Source organism: Sinohyriopsis cumingii, chromosome 16, assembly GCF_028554795.1.
Source record: "Sinohyriopsis cumingii isolate HCF-2022 chromosome 16, ASM2855479v2, whole genome shotgun sequence".
Lineage (NCBI taxonomy): Eukaryota > Metazoa > Mollusca > Bivalvia > Unionida > Unionidae > Sinohyriopsis > Sinohyriopsis cumingii.
The window spans coordinates 9563964-9581792 of NC_142976.1; the positions used below are offsets into that span (position 1 = coordinate 9563964).

The following is a 17829-nucleotide window of genomic DNA, read 5'->3' on the forward strand; positions in this document are numbered from 1 at the left end:
TTAAGTAAAAAAACCAACGTTGTTACGCAATCCATTTAACAGCAATTGCCATAACAAGACTTTCAAGATTTGGTAGCTATGTTGGAGGCCAGATCAGCTTTATGTCATTTAGTACCACGTAGATATTTTTTTTAGATACCCCATGTAGATATGACTTTTAATTCAGAAGTAGTGATTGCGATTTTCAAGATGGCCACTGTGGTGCCCATGCCAAATGTTAAACAGACACCTGATTTATTCTGGTACAACTAGAAGAAATCTTTCAGTTAAACCCCATGTTGACAGAACTAACCATTAAAGAGTAGCAATGATGACAATATTTTCAAGACGGACTCTATGGCAGCCATACTTGATATCTGAGGGTCACCATCTTCCTTTCAAAACAACTAGACCATGGGATGAATGTTTGCAGTTTCATGGCAATTGTCAAAAAAATTTAGAAGCAGTAATAAACTCATGTACATGGCTTCTTTATGAAATGCAATTGCATAAATTCTTCTGGTCTATGGTCAGTCGAAAACCAAAATATTTATTTCAAACCCGACTTACAAGTGAAAACCACATCACAAAGATCTCATATCAATCAACAGAAAATACAGCTGAGATGACCAAGATCTAATTTAAATCGACAGACAATACTGCTGAGATAAGTCATCTTTTTAAGCACATTGAGAGCTGACTTTTTTATTGGTGTTTCATGCTACATAACCAGTTATGAAACAATACCACGAGTATTAAAAATATATTAATTTTTATCTTTTTCTACAGATTTCCATGTTGATTTCTGAGAAATACTGAATAACTTCCTGAGTGCTGAGGAAAGTACAAAATGGTATTGTTGAAAATCTGTGCTGTCACCTTAGAGCAGCAGTAGTACCTCAATTTCTTTTCCCGTGTCTCTCACTTTGTTTTTCTTTTTTTCTGACTTGATCTGGGCTTATATTGATCCAAATTATCTTAAAAAGGAATAGCTGTGATAAAAGCAAATATTTTGGTAAATTATGTTTCTTTGAGAATACTTACCCAAATCATATTAACTGCAGGAAGAGCTCCACTACTTCTCAAATCCAGCAATTGTGTTAAGATGAAAAAAGTCTGCTCAAAATTGGGACTTCCCCATTTATATACCATAAAGATGAAGGGAAAAAACTCTTTCCAACCCTTCCCCTTACCTCCCCTCATCACTGCTAGTTGGCTAATGTTGTTAACTTAGCATCAGCTTATGTAATACCTAAACAAGCATAATTACATTAGCAGGGAAGTGTGGGAGGGTTTAATTGTCATGAGACTGGGTATATATCCTCATAATTTACTGAAAATGCACCTTCTCCTTTAAATACATTCCCGAATCACATTATTGTTAGTTGTGTGTATATGTGACCTGGATTGTTAACGTAGCTTTAAAAAAATTCAGTCATATCACTAAGATGTCTGCAGTGTGGCAGTTTATAGTGATGTCTAGAATCATGCCACAGACACGTAATATCATGTCCCACTCAGTTATATTATCCTGACACAAGGCTGACCAGTCCTAACACTAACTTCTTAATGCTGAGCACAAAGCAAGGCAGCGGCTAGTATTATGTTTATAAGTCTTTGGTATGACTTAGGCTGGGTTCAAACCCACAACCTCCCACATCCAAGGCAGACACTCTAACCACCAGAATGGTCCATTAATGTTAGAAGAATAATTAATTGGTTGATGCAGTGTTAAGCATCACAACCATGGTCACCACTGAAGAAATAAAGATTTCTCCCTTTTGAATGGTAAACTGCACCCCAAGTATGAAACCAGTTATGTAAGCAATGATGACATCACTGAGATAAGAGAAAAAGAACCAAATTACTTTTTTATCAAGCAAAATTGATGTGTGCACCCATCAAAAGTGCTGTTCTATGCTTCATGGTAAGGCTGTGCTGACTTCAAACTGGTCTGGGATGCAGTCACAAGACATACCAGATTCAATTCTTGTCCCTACAAAGCAAGCTCTGTTATGTCTCAGACTGCCACACTCTTTTCCAATTCATAACATGCTGAGATAGCGTTGATGTCATGACATGCATTGGACATTTTTAGTCTGTTACGCACTGTTGCCATCATGCCAGATATTCAGTGGTTATATTTTTTTCCTGACAGGAAGAGTTGTTGCTGGTCTCCTCAGCAATTTCCCATGCACATCACTTAATGTTTGCGCATGTGGACTGGTTCCTGCATCATTGTCTATCTAGAGTGATTAATGGAGGAGAGTGGACAAATGCAATTGTTGGATTCACTGAGGTAGCAAAGTTCTTCCCAACACTGATATGATCTAATGTGATCTGGAAATATGTCCAAAGGAGAGATGTATTTGAACTCTGGATATTTTTTTATTCATATTTTTTTCTTTTGTTTCTTTTCTTCTTCCCTGTAAGTTTATTATTTGGTGACAGGTAATCTTCAAAATACACAAGTGCTGGAGCCTGACCTGTTGTTTACATCTACATGGAGACAAATATATCAAAAGAAGAATGTCAAGTTAAACCCAAGCATTATAGTTTTAATTTTCATGTTAATACTCTTTCAAATCCCATTCACAAGTCTTCAGAAGACAACAGTTCAATATACAATGTGACCAAACCATTTCAGGGATCGTCCTGGGCTTCGCCAATGTCGCAAATTGCGATTTTTTCCCTTACTGGCGACAAAAATATCCCATCTGGTGATTTTTTTGGCGACATACTTTTTGGTTATTTAATTTGTACATACAATCATGGATTTGGATTGGATAAATTAAAAGGGAGAACGAAAGGAAGCCACAAACTTGACTAAGCAATGCATTGGAATCGATCTGTTACACAAACGATCCTATGTTCGTATTGACGACCCCATCTTTACAGTGCACTGTTACATTATAATCTGCTTATGCTGACATCTGGGCTGAGTACTGTATACTGCGATAGTCAATCATGCTACCGCACTATACCTACAACTGACCGACTTCTTAAGACACGAATAGCACAGATACAATTAATTGTATGGCTAATCCTTCTGTGTTTTTTTTTTTTTTTTTACATATACCAATACAATAGTTTCGCTGAACCTTTATAGAAAACTGATAACGTTTGAAGTACCCTCTGTGTATAAATACAAAGCAAATGGAAAAAATCTAAATCACAATTATATCTGTCGCCAGTGCAGCATTTTACTCACTGATCTTTTCCTTTTGCCATCAATTCCATGTTACGGCTGCAGAGACTTAAACTCCGCAACAAGAAACAGCACAAAAAAAACAGTTTTGCATAATTAATAATAATTACTTATTTCTCAAAATACAGGAGTGAAAGGATCCCTAAATTGGGTTTGAATTTATGCTTATATATACGATCCAATATTGCCAGGTGTTGACTCGTGTAAGTTTCATTCGTGGGAATGGAGATCCTATTTTGCTTGTCGAGAAAATTTATACAGCATTCAGTGATCATTCTTGGGATTTAGGAAGCAATTCACTACAAGCTTTGTGAAGCTAGCCATAAAGGGGTGGGGGGTGGGGTGGGGCTGCTGAGAGACTACTGGTGTCACCTGTCAGAACTGTAGACTGTGAACGTGGATTCAGTAAGATGAACCTCATAAAAACTGACATCAGAAATAAGCTCTGCATCTCATCTCTCGAGAATTTAATGAGTATCAGCATGTACAGATGTGAAAAATTAGACTTTGAAACTGCATTCAACAAGTGGGCAGTCCTAAAATCGCGACAGATCTTCATGTAACACTTTGTAACATTTTGTTAATGCTTGTTGTAATTAAAGTATTAACTAACCCATCTTTTGTAATTTTCATTGCCTGTTACATTAATAGACTAAATTAACACTTGGAAAAATTTACACTACTTGTTTTGGCGACACTTTTTGAAAACTGGCGACAAAATATTGAGGTTGGCGATTTTTTTGGCGACAGCTTTTTAAAAGACAGGACCATCCCTGCATTTATTAACATCAGAAGTCCAATATAACTGCATAATACAGCTCCACTATTCTTTTTAAGAAGAAAGCTGTACCAGCAAATGAATGAAAAAGTGGGTTATTCTTGTTACTTTTTAGAACTTGAAGTTATATTAATCTAATGTTGGTAATTATACTAATTCTACTGAAAGATATAAGAGTAAACCAAACAGATGTACAAATAAAGCTCAATTGTTTACAAATGAATAACAAGAGTCCTTTGATGGGGCTGACACTGCTGGGTGAAAAGAATTTCCAAGAGTTCAAGATATGACCATTTCTTTCTTTTACCTGCTGAGTGTTGAAACCATCTCAGATATTCTTCAGCGAAAACAGTATCTTCAAATCAGCTGCTGTGGTGGACATACTGGATGTCAAATTGGCACCATTTTCATTTAGGACCAGTAGACATCATTAAAAGCTGTTTCATGAAAATCCATATCAAAATGACCATCCATAAAGGATACATACAATAAAGTATTCAGCGTATCCGACTTTCCAATCTTGCAATAAAGTGTCCCAGATGTATCTAACTTGCTATCCTTCCTATCAAGTATTCTCAGTGTATATGACATATTAACCTTGCTATAAAGTATTCCCAGTATATCTAACTTGCTAACCTTGCTATAAAGTATTCCCAGTATATCTAACTTACAAACCTTGATATAAAGTATTCCCAGTACATCTAACTTGCTAGCCTTGCTATAAAGTATTCCCAGTATATCTAACTTGCTAACCTTGCTATAAGGTATTCCCAGTGTATCTAACTTACTAACCTTGCTATAAAGTATTCCCAGTATACCTAACTTGCTAACCTTGCTATAAAGTATTCCCAGTATATCTAACTTACAAACCTTGATATAAAGTATTCCCAGTATATCTAACTTGCTAGCCTTGCTATAAAGTATTCCCAGTATATCTAACTTGCTAACCTTGCTATAAGGTATTCCCAGTGTATCTAACTTACTAACCTTGCTATAAAGTATTCCCAGTATACCTAACTTGCTAACCTTGCTATAAAGTATTCCCAGTGTATCTAACTTACTAACCTTGCTATAAAGTATTCCCAGTATATCTAACTTACAAACCTTGATATAAAGTATTCCCAGTATATCTAACTTGCTAGCCTTGCTATAAAGTATTCCCAGTATATCTAACTTGCTAACCTTGCTATAAAGTATTCCCAGTATATCTAACTTACAAACCTTGATATAAAGTATTCCCAGTATATCTAACTTGCTAGCCTTGCTATAAAGTATTCCCAGTATATCTAACTTGCTAACCTTGCTATAAGGTATTCCCAGTGTATCTAACTTACTAACCTTGCTATAAAGTATTCCCAGTATACCTAACTTGCTAACCTTGCTATAAAGTATTCCCAGTGTATCTAACTTACTAACATTGCTATAAAGTATTTCCAGTATATCTAACATGCTAACCTTGCTATAAAGTGCTCTCATTGTATCTAACTTGCTAATCTTGTTATAAAGTGTTCTCACTGTATCTAACTTGCTAACCTTGCTATAAAGTATTTGCAGGATATCTAACTTGCTAACCTTGCTATAAAGTATTCCCAGAATATCTAACTTACTAACCTTGCTATAAAGTATTCCCAGTATATCTAACATGCTAACCTTGCTATGAAGTGTTCTCATTGTATCTAACTTGCTAACCTTGCTATAAAGTGTTTTCATTGTATCTAACTTGCTAACCTTGCTATAAAGTGTTCTCATTGTATCTAACTTGCTAACCTTGCTATAAAGTATTCCCAGTATATCTAACATGCTAACCTTGCTATAAAGTGTTCTCATTGTATCTAACTTGCTAACTTTGCTATAAAGTATTCCCAGTATATCCAACCTGCTACCCTTGCTATAAAGTGTTCTCATTGTATCTAACTTGCTAACAAGTATTCCCAGTGTATCTGGCATGCTAAAACTTGAACACAGAACCTTAATTCTGACATAATCACACCACTGAAAAACTAAAACAAATGCATGGTTTTTTGCTAATACAAATGAAACAAAAATGAGGATCATACATTAATGTGTTTGTACTGTCAGATACAGTGGGAAAGATAAAAGCACAAATGGGTTTGTTTTCAAGACCATGTACTTAGGCCGAGAACACAATAACCAACAGAACAAACAATATAATTTACCATATACACCCATCTGATGAATAAAATAAATTGTATTTAAATTACCTATCATAAAACTGATATGAACATAAATATATTTGTAAAATAAATACACTGGATAACATATGACTTCATGTACTGTTGTGTGATGAAAGACCCTTTATTACAAAGCAAAATTCTATTAGTCCTATAAATGCTTAATACATTAACCCCTAGCGATGACTTTACAGGGCAGGAGGTAGTAACCTACTGCCGAGCTCTGTAGCGTCATGGTCATGCATGATACACGAAAGTGGGTGGTATTATAGAAAGGTAGACAGATGTAGCTCTACAATGATAAAAAAAAGAAGGCCAACTTTTACCCTTCTGCTCATGCGCAAGTCAAATAGCCAACGAAAAACGATGTTTCTAATACAACTAGGCAGTATGTTATTGAAAGATGACAGGGGATTTGGTGTTTTTGAGTCTATTCAGAAATAGCTTTCAAAATGTGTTTCCTACTTGATTTTCAGGCAAAAATGACAGAAAGCTCCAGGGGTTAATGTGTTAACAGCACCCATTAAGAACTTGGCAGTATCCAATAAATGGAAAATGGACCTGATCATACCACATGATAAATCTGCATAGAAAGACGTGTGAGGGGTTATCTAATATCGATAACAATGATACGGGTCAATCAATCAAATAAGGTGCCTTACTTTGTATCACCAAACAGATACTCCTCATCCTGAATATCAGCTTCCAACTCATCAAGCTTGTCTACCTGTCGTTTCTTCAAGTAGTCACGACGGGATTTCTTTCTGATTTCAGGGATGATCTTTTTTTTGTCCTCTGTCTCCAACTGCAGTCGCTTCTTAGCTTCTTCATATGCCTACAAAACACTTTGGACTTAAACAATGCATGTATATACAGGATATCACGTAAGTGTTGATTTGATGTACATAAAATGTAAATAAAAGTTATTGACTCTTTTTTTTACAATTTACCTGTGAAGTCCAGGAAGTGAAAATGACCAAGTGGATCTAGCAGTTTTTTGATAGATGAATATCTGAAGTAAGGCCAAGCTGTATACTCTATATCAATACTACACCAATTAAAAGTTATTTTAATAATACCTAAGAGATACATACAAGATTTTGTTTCAAACAGCCAGTATAACCAATGAGGAAAACCAGGAAAATTCTTTTCTTTAAAACTCTAACCCTATGTAAAATACAAAATTGTAGAGCACCATCTGTGAGACTGTGCATCCTGTAGACCCCCTACTACTAGCCTTGGGCCTTCAGTTGTAACCAATGGATTTTACCAAACATAATAAAAGAAAAATAATACTGTCTGGAATTAAAGATGATATCACATTAACAGTAAAAATAAAAACAAGGACTTCATAGAGTAAGACTGTATGTATTTGTCTTGCATGTAATGAGTTTATGCCAGCTAATGGACTTTTATCAACTGGCTCCTCCACTTTCCTAAAAAGGACTTCCTGGTTTTTCTAGCAAGACCTGCAATTTCTGATAAGTTGTGGACCATGACTGAGGGAAATCTGATTAGTATAGCACATTGATTGAAAATACAGTACCTCAATGTGATATCAATGAGTCATACAAAACAGTGCAAGCGTCTGCTAGGGTTAACCTCCAATAGCAGGACTGCAAGGACTTTATCCATATACATAGCTGCCAACCTTCCAGGCTCGCAATTAGTGAAAATAGGGATAAAAATTAGTGAATTTGGGCATGAATTAGTGAAAAATACCATGACAATAACTCCATCCACTCTGACTGTCAATACTACACTATATCAAGATCGCAATATAAAACTAAAACACTACATATCTGCATTTCTATTTATTATGGTATTCATAAGCTTCCCTTGTTCTTGTGATTATTTATCAAGACATGATAGTGTGGCAGACTTGAACTTCCTCAACTTCTTGATCATAAATTTGTTTTCAAAACAGTTCAGAAGTCTTGCTTGCTGGTTGATCTTGGTAACTAAAATTACTGACATTTTTTCTGCACCTAAAGAGGCCCTAAAGTCAGTCCTATTTTTCTCACTAGAGAAAATAATATTTCACTGTCTCTGTTGCTGTGAGGAATGCACAGGAGCTGCAGCACTTTTGTTTCTTCCACAAGAAAATTTGGAAGCGATCTTCGAGTCTGGGAACATTTGTCGGAACCAATTTTTAGCATGGTGTCCAGCTGATAAAGATAGATTGTGTTCAACAAGAAAACTCACAAATAATGCTTCAGCACTGGTAGCTTGCAGGTCTTCCATCGATGGTTTAAAATATTCCAGAGCTGAAATCCGAGAATTCTTAATTTTCCCAACGTCTACATGTTTTTTGCAACCGATGTGCTTCCTCATATAGTCTCTGCCACCATGCCCAAGACTATAATTTTGGCACACTGTGTGCACAAAGTGTGATGTATATCAATGTTTAATGGCATAATGCACGGCCAATTTTTGGTATATCCCAAATTAAACTTTCAAGATATTACATGCCCGTACATGCAATGCCGAACGGTAATTCAAATCAGTGTTGGTGACGCATGCGCGGAGCAAAATTCCGGTTAGGCCACAGTTTCTCTCAAAAGCATTTGTAAAACTACTCTTATACATATAGATTAAAATAGGCTAAAATACTTGCTACCAGGCCAACTGTACCAATCGGCTGTAGTCCTACTAATATCGCGACCAGCAGAACCGGACCGCTAATCAGGACTAGCGCTTAACAGGAAATCGTTTTTTTTAAATTAAAGATTTAAAATAACTGAGAATTGGAGAATTTGTGAATTTTTTGCTTGCGTCGTGAATCCGTGAATCGCTGAAAAAGTCGTGAAATTCACGCCAAAATCAAGAGTGTTGGCAGCTATGCATATCTCTATAAATAATTAATGACTGAGATGATAGGGAAAAAAAACTTCTGTTTAACTCTCACCTTTTTATCAGACTTGGACATGACATGTCGAGTTTTATCCTTATCCTTCTCCTTGAGACGGTTGGTAAAGTCATCCCTCTCCTGCAGGTCCTTCATCCTCTCTCGCTCCTGCTGCTCGTACTCATCACCATCATCACTGTCACCATCTAAGTCCGCATCAATGACACTGTGAGGTTTCTCTCTATGATCTGAAGATACCCTGTCAATAAAATCCAAAATGACACTGAAACCTGCAGTTATATTCATCTTTCACACTCACAGCAGAGCAAAATAAAAATTTAGTCTGGGGGTCAAAACTATGCTGGTAACTAACATATTGCTCTAGCACCGGAGAAATAAAGGGCACTAAACCCTCTCTGACTCTGATGTCACACCCTCTGCTCTACTGTTGCTCTTAATAACATTTCATGGAAACTCTTATTTAGTTTTTTTAAATTTTTTTTATGCCTATTTAACAAGTAATGCAAATTTGAATGTTACTTCTTTGCTCACAAAAATGTGTATTCATTCCAAATAATGACCCTTCCTATTTAGCGCCCCTCTGGTCTATCTCTGGTTCAAGCACTTTGATATGACCTTACCAAAAAAAAAATTCTCACCAACATATAAATCCGTCATTTCCTTATTCACATCCAAATTTAGTAATTCCCATTTATTTTATAAAACAAAAAACTTATTTTCTCAAATAACACCATCTCCTGATTTCAAACATTCTGATAGTCAAATCAAAGATTTTAACAGTAAAGCATTACTGGCTCATTTGAATGTTGTCCAAGGGAACCATGGAATACACAGCTTGATGTTGCTGTTGTTGTTGTAGGGTTTAATGCCATTTTTCAGCACACAAATAGGTTATGCATGCCAGCCAGTATTAATGGTGGAGGAAGAACCCGGGAAAAACCCCGGAAATAACCACCAACCCACAAGAAGCTACTGACAAGCTTTCATGTCAGTGATCCATAACGGAGAGTGCTTTAGACCACTCGGCCACTTGGGTCCCCCACACAGCATGATAGTGAAACTTTTAATAAAGTACATTCAATGCAAAGGTTTCAGTGATCCCCCCCCCCACAATTTATTTTATTGCACTGGAGTAAGCATATGTACCATCATAAAAGGTTTCTAAAATGTGCATCATCATAAAAGTAATTTTTTTTTTATATCAATGAAAGTTACAAGAAGCAGCACCTTCCCCAAAGCAATCCTTCTATACTATCATTTCAAACAATGACACTTTATAACCCACAGAAAAGACAGTACTTCTGATCCTCAATGCAAACCTTATGCAGTCAATGTACAGTCTGCTGGCATTGAAAAAGCCTGAATAAGCTTTAAAACCCTAAAGTTGATAAATTAATAAAACCAAATTATTATTGCCTACTGACCTCTCATCCTCAGAACTGCTCTCTTCTGAGGATTCCTGCTTCTTGCGCAAATGTTTTCTTTTATTTTTAACCTTAGCTTTCTGGAAATAAGAAAATGGAACAAGTAATATTTCTAGTAAGGGAAAATAAAATCAAGAAATTTGCTGATGAAAAGATCCATCTTGTAGAAATCAGCCATCTGAAGACCAAATGTTTACTTATTACAACAAGAATTTCTTCATGAAAAAGAAAATTCACAGACAATTCTAATGCCTGCTGTTGTCAAACACGATTCATATAGAAATTGCAAACTGAAATTTAGTGACCTTATAGGGCCCTATTACCCATTTTTGAGATACCATTAAACAAACAAATTAATCTTTCCTTTTACCAATTTGCTTCTGCATGCTTTTAACACTGCAAAACGCATAAATAAGTCTTTCTCATACCACATAAAAATTGGTTAGCAATGTTGCAATCCTGAAACATAAGCTTGAGAAGCTATGCGTTGTTTTCATTTGATTACAAGAGCTATGGGTGACAATTGTTTGTACTGTCTACTAAATTTCAGCTTCAAAGTAAATACAAATAGACGAAGTAATAATTTAAATATTAATTACCTTGCAATTAATTTTGCAATCAAAAGACTTATTGTGCCATCAAAATACTGTTTTCATCTAAGCTTAATTAAAAGAAGTAAAAAAAATGAAATGTCACTAATAAATAACATGACATATATGGAAAGCACTACCTTTGTTGGGACTTTATATTCCTCTTCCTCCTCCTCCTCCTCATCATCATCAGACACCAGTGTGTATCTCTTATTCTTCTTTTCAAGCTCAATGGCTGCTTGCTCCTGCAGACGTGCTGGTTTGATTGTTGGTGCTTGGTGTGGAACCTGGTCAACATGATTGGCATACAATGGTAAAATATTATCATGGAAATATTTAAAACCTCATTTTTATGAAAAGTATGCCTACATAAATTATAATAAAAATAAGTGAATAAATGACCTATTGAAAAAATGACATAATGAGAATAACAATAACAAGATTTAAAGGTTCCAAACATTTATAAGTTTAAATTGTAGCATTAATTTAAAAAATAAGTTTCATTTTCCCCATTTTTTTGCGTGCTTGTTCAAATCAGAGTTGCAAAAAAATGAAATAACAATACAGCTAGTTCTAATAGTTCTGTATACCCATATTTTCCGGCCTACAAATCGATGTGGAGTATAAGTCGAATTGACCAATTTTGTAAATTTTCCATCCTTCGTCCATATATAAGTCGATTCGGAGTATAAGACGAGGCCAGGTCAATAACTTGGCTTTGTATTTTATACTAGTAACTTCCGGTTGCATGAATATTGATGGTATCGTTGTATGATATTCCATATTACCGGCAATCGTGAAATTGCATTACCGATGCTAACATGCTTGTAATTTTACTTCTGAACTGCTATATTTTGTTATCAATTGACACAGCTGAATAAACAGTCCATGCTTGTTTTATTATAATTGAAAGCACATCCATGTTGTAGTTCATTTTATTACCTGTAGTTACGAACTTAACTTATACAAACTTGTCATTTTCTATCGTAAGTTTGAAAGTCACGGACTCCGTTAAATTGATTCATATATATATATATATATATATATATATATATATATATATATATATATATATATACACTATTTTTTAAGTGTTTGTTCTGTTTGGACTTGGGTATAATTAACATTTTATTACTAATCTATTCAATGATATACCTCACTATTATCTTTATTGGCGAGTTCGAATACAAAGTAATGGGTATGATCTCTTGTCCTTATAATAAATTTTGTATGGACAATGACTTCAATAAAATGTTGACAGATTTTCATTTCCCTAAAAAAAGTCTCATTTCCCTACTGGCAGCCTCGCTGATTTGACCTATTCTGTCGATTCTTGCCCTCAATCTGGTTTCAATTATAGCCAAAGCGCTAAGCATGTTTAATTACCATGTAAATAACACTGCATAGCCATGTGGTTGTTGTGACAATGTACATCGTAAATAAAACAAGAATGAATTGTTGATTTAGAGGTGTTTATTGATAATGGAATATAGTAGGCTCGTAATACATGAGGATTATTACAATCGTCAGGTAACTCAAAATACCGTCTTTTTTCTCTTTGCAAAAGCTACAAATAAAAACCGCCCTGAATAAAAGAACGATCTTGTACACGGACAATTTTTTTCATCTCTCACTCTCTCTCTCGTGCGCACACACACAAGCACGCGCGCGCTCACAATATATCTGATTTTAGTTTAGTTTAAACCATATTTGTTTTATTTATGATATCCATTGCAACAAGAGCCACGTGGCTATGCATGCTATGATTATTCCTTCCAGTTGAAACCAGTCTTGAGTGCAAGATTTAACAGATGAAAACTTTACAAGTTCCAGCTTAAAAGCCGCTGTGTAAGACTTGCGTGATTTTACAGGAGGCATTGTGAGATAAGTTGTATGATTTGTACGGGGATATTTATACGAATGATTATGACTGAAAAGATTGATCAAAATATACCGAACTCATTAAAATGTGCCCATACAAAAGCAATGAAAACAATGCCCATGACTAAATTCATTATTTACATCTAGAGAAGGGAGTGGGCATCATTTCCTGTTGTACTTAATCCCATTGATATTAAAAACGGGTAGCATAATTGATGCGGATTAATTATAAAGAACAATGGGGTACCGGCAATATGGTAACTAGTATCGGTAGCTAAAGCCAATATCAAGGTCTAAACAATTGCGGCAACTGGCTTTGATTGTTGTTGGAAACCAAAGACCAATTTATCAACAACCGGTATAATCAAAGAGAGACACTGAATCATCAGCTGGTTAAGAATGAATATAGGTGAAGTGTTGACATTACAATTTGCTTTAAACTGAATTGCGAAACTAAAAATCATGGATCACTGATGATCTATGAGTACTGGTAGTCCATCTATATATCTGATTTTAGTGTAGGTTAAACCTAATTTATTTGAGAAACTTTGTCAAATACAATTAGAAACATATGATTTGGGGGATTCAGTAGAATGCATGATCTACATTATTTTATAAATAATCCTAGAACGCTCGAGTTAATATGGATTACATCCCTTTGTAGGATCAACTGGATCAATCAAAAAGCTATGCCGGTAATTGCTCACGTGTGTCCAACATTATACTGGAAAATCAAATATTAATGGACCAGTTATTTCATATCTTTTTTTTTAGGAACAAACAATATGCTTTGAATTAGTACAGTACACTAAAGAGTATAGACCATAAGTGTGCTATGCGGCCTGGTGAAGTTTTTACCGGTACGGTAAATTGTTTTCTTTTATTTTATGTTTGAGAAATAAGACAAAACACGCAGAATGCAAAATAAATAATGACAAAACTTACAAATATAAACGCAGTCATATTAGTTTATGACAATTTATTGACATAGTAATTTAACATGAATTTGTACTTCTATGTGACCTGTTTTCGATTATGCCGATTATAGAGCAATGTCAATAGCATACCAGATACTGTAATCCATATATAAGTCGATGCAATTTCAATGACACAATCCATATATAAGTCGATTCGGAGTATAAGACGAAGACCGAACTTTCAAGTCAAAAAGTATCGACTTATACGCCAGGAAATACGGTACTGTGATCAATGCCATTGATTTAAAAAAAAAACAACTCACAAAGTAAAAGATATCCTGTATCTATCGTCGTGTTTATATTACAAAGCACTGGCATAATATGCCATATAAAAGATAGCAATAAATAGATAGAGCACTCCAAAAATTTAAATTCAGAAGCATGTGCAGGTTTTATTTCATGCACCAAGTGCAGTTAGAACTCTAGCTTTGCAAAGGTATTTGTACCATTAACTGATAAATGCCTGCAACATACATGCCAACCATTGTGCTTTTGATGTAATCATTGTTTTTACAAATCCAATTATGTCTGCATATCGATTACACACTTTTGGCACATTAATAAAATAAAACTAAAGCAATAAAAAAAAATGTGTTTGTAATTTTGATTATCATCTCTACACATCATATAAATGTGAGAATATTATTTTTTAAAAAGACCGCTGCACAAGAATAGTAAGTACATTTGTCCATTGTTGACCTTTATGCACTTTCCTTATTTTCTATTTATAGCAGCTTAGTCCCAATTATGTCCAAACTATTTAAAAAAAAACCCACAACTTAAATAATTCAAAAAATCAACATAAAAGTAAATTATTAAACAAATTGGCCATCTAACCTCTTCCGTGTTGGTTTGAGTTAGTCGTACATTGTAAGATGCTTCAACCGATGTTTTTTTTTTTTGGGAGGGGATATCTTACTGCCTAAAAAACTGTCTGTTCTGAGGTTAACTGACATCAGAATGTGTGGTCAATGTTTCAGGTATATCTCAAGCTTCACACCCTTCCACAAATTTAAGTCTAATTGACACTGCTGTCTTTGTCCTGATTTAATCAAAATCTGACACATTCAAATGGCATATCGTCAGGTTCCATTGACATACATTTAAACTAGTTGAAATATGACAGCAGTTGAGGAATGCTGAGGTATGCTGAAATATGTTGAAGTGGGGACTTGTTTCTTTAACAAAACAAAGAGCTGCTTAATGTTTCACAAGGGAATATATACATAGTTTAGTTCTGTTAAATAAGTAAGTTCACACTGAAATCTACTTATGCATTCCTAGGGTACCATTGCATTTCAACCAATGGAAATGTATGTCAATGGAACATGAAAATGCATCCATTTGCAAGTGTCTGATTTTGATTCTGTGAATATGAAGACAGCAAAGTATGTATATTAATTAGACTTAAATTTGTGGAAGAGTGTTTATATGTGCTGCTATGTATGTGAGATATTCCTGAAAATTTTACATCTTGTTCTCCTGTCAGTCGACTTGGGAACACGCTACACCCATCAAAACAAAAATATTGGGTGAGGCGTCTTACACTGTAGGACTACGGATCGAGTCTCTGGCTTGACCAAAGTGGGTTTGTGTGAAAGTTTGTCAGTAGTTTCCCGGTTCTTACCGGAGTTTTCCCGGGTTCCTCCTCCACCAGTTATACAGGCCGCCATGTATATGCCTATCATATACTGAAAAATGGCGTTAATCACAAAACATGTTCCAAAAATACCCAAGAAATATATGTTTTATGTAGAGTTTTATTGCTAATTATATATCGTTTCTCTTAGAGTTTTCAACTGACCTTATTCCATAGCTCTACTGCAAATATCTTGACATTTTCATCCACGTCTAGGGCTCCAGTTTCCTTCAATTTATTGAGGAACTCCTGAGAACTGTCCGCCCTTTTGGCTAGTCCGATCAAATACTGAGAAATGTATTTGTCAGCTAAACCAAGGATGTCATGCAATTTGTCGTTGACCCAAGTTTCTATCGAAGACATCTTTGACTATCATAAAAAAACATATAAAGACTTGTTATTAAGAACAAATATGAAAGTCCTTGTGTTAGCGTATTGAGGACGCCGCCATTTTGAATAGTTGAAATGACGTTAGTGCTCATTACTTGGATGCTTTGGTATATTTGAATTAAAATATTATCGCTCAATCAACCTTGCTCATCTAGCATTAATGCACAAATAGAAGCATTCGATCCGCCAAGAAACAATATATGTATGTATGTATGTATGTACGTATCTATCTATCTATGTATGTATGCATGTATGTCAGTGGCACTTCAGCACAATACTGATTATATTGTGTCAGTTATTAGGTTGGTTATACATTATAAAGATATCTATACTTTTATGAAGATAGGTATTAAGTTATCCATACAGACTAAAGAACTGCACACAAAAAGGTACAAATGTAAACTCTTTAAAATAAACGTAGACATGTAGTACTGCACGAACATGAAAAGGATTTTACAATTCTGCAAAAGGCAACAATATAAAATATTAAGTTAGAAAATATGAAAGTCCTCAAAAATATAACCATTTTCGTGTGTGTGTGTGTGTGTGTGTATACACAAAATTTTCTTTGCTGGTATAACATCATTAAGTTTCTGAAAGGACGAATTCATTGTGTTCAACACACTGGCAAAGTATAAATTCTGACCTAAGAAAGTATTTGCGTCAGGTACGAGGGCCCCGGGTAGCTGAATTATCTAAATTGTGGGTTCGAGTCTCGGGCTCGGCTAGTGCGGCTATGTGAGAAAGCATACCAGTAGCTTCCCATGGGTTGGTGGTTCTTATGGGAGTTTTCCTGGGTTCTTTCCCAACCAATTATATGGGACAACGCATTTAGACAAAAAAGAAAATAAAAGAAGAGACCTACTTGTTGGGCCAGCAATTTTGAATACAGCCCCCGAAAACCAGTTTTGACGATAACTCGTTATAATATATTTGCTTAATTAAATACATCCTACATTCTAGATTACGAGTACCCACAAATGTTTTAAAAACAATGCAACTTTTGCGCCAGATTGGCAGAGATGATACAAGAGGAAGTGATTGCGTGAATCGTACAAAATTTTTACCAAAATCGCACACATATAGAGACCATGGATGCGCGAGAACTCCCGCAAATTACTTTAAAATCGCACATTTGAAAACTTACTCTGAGCTGATTACAATTTTTATTCGTATGTTCACCTTTAAAGCGATTGTCACGATATAAGTCATGCCGGTACAGGTAATGTATCGTAGTGCTGGTCACATGTCTTTTTTTGTAACTGTTCTGGGGTCTTCACATTGACTCCCCCCCCCCATTTCAGCGGTATTTCGAAATTAAATGTATACAAAGTAAAATAAGAAGCCGAATTGTAATGCTGAAACTCAAAAGGATTTTGATCGTTGGTTCCGTTGAAGGCTGAATTCCTGACTATACCAACGATCAAATGTTTGGGTAACTGTCCTTGTAACAGATGATCTTCGATCGTAGATCGCTGTCCAGCGGGAATGGTGAACGTTTTCACTTCCACTCTTTGGATCGGAGACTTGGCGGTCGTTCTGCTCAACGTGACTGACGTCGTTTCCCACTTTAGGTAACACTTTCACACGACGCACGTAAAGTCGGGCTTCTTGAATGATAGTTTTGTATTCATTGGCATGGGTCATCAAATGGAAAGCGGCACTGCTACGATTCAGTCTCAGGCGGACATCCACCCTGGTTAGCAAATACTTTTCTTGTAACCACATGTCCAAATGCAAACGATCCATCAGTTCTAAACTTCGCCCTTGCAGAATTTTCTTATGACGGTCGTTAAACCCCACATTATGAGGATTGTCATCTTCTGTCAGGGCTATGTCGATAAACGTGGCTACACCTGCCGTGTCAGGTTTCCATACCACGCAAGCATCCAGATGAGTATT

General features: G+C 35.5%; 1 protein-coding gene across 2 annotated transcripts in view; it reads right to left on the reverse strand.

Annotated features, from left to right (window-relative positions):
• Positions 1-15994, reverse strand: part of LOC149779921 (pre-mRNA-splicing factor ATP-dependent RNA helicase DHX16-like) — a 58264-nt gene extending 42270 nt beyond the window's left edge. For both annotated transcript variants that reach the window (XM_089936619.1, XM_089936618.1), the window contains exons 1-5: positions 15703-15994; positions 11181-11327; positions 10451-10530; positions 9066-9264; positions 6820-6992 (exon numbers count right to left, since the gene is read on the reverse strand). In XM_089936619.1, the coding sequence (XP_089792745.1) occupies positions 6820-6992; positions 9066-9264; positions 10451-10530; positions 11181-11327; positions 15703-15900 (797 nt within the window). In that variant the 5' untranslated portion in view covers positions 15901-15994. The remainder of the gene's footprint in view (positions 1-6819; positions 6993-9065; positions 9265-10450; positions 10531-11180; positions 11328-15702) is intronic.
• Positions 15995-17829: the final 1835 nt, after the last annotated feature.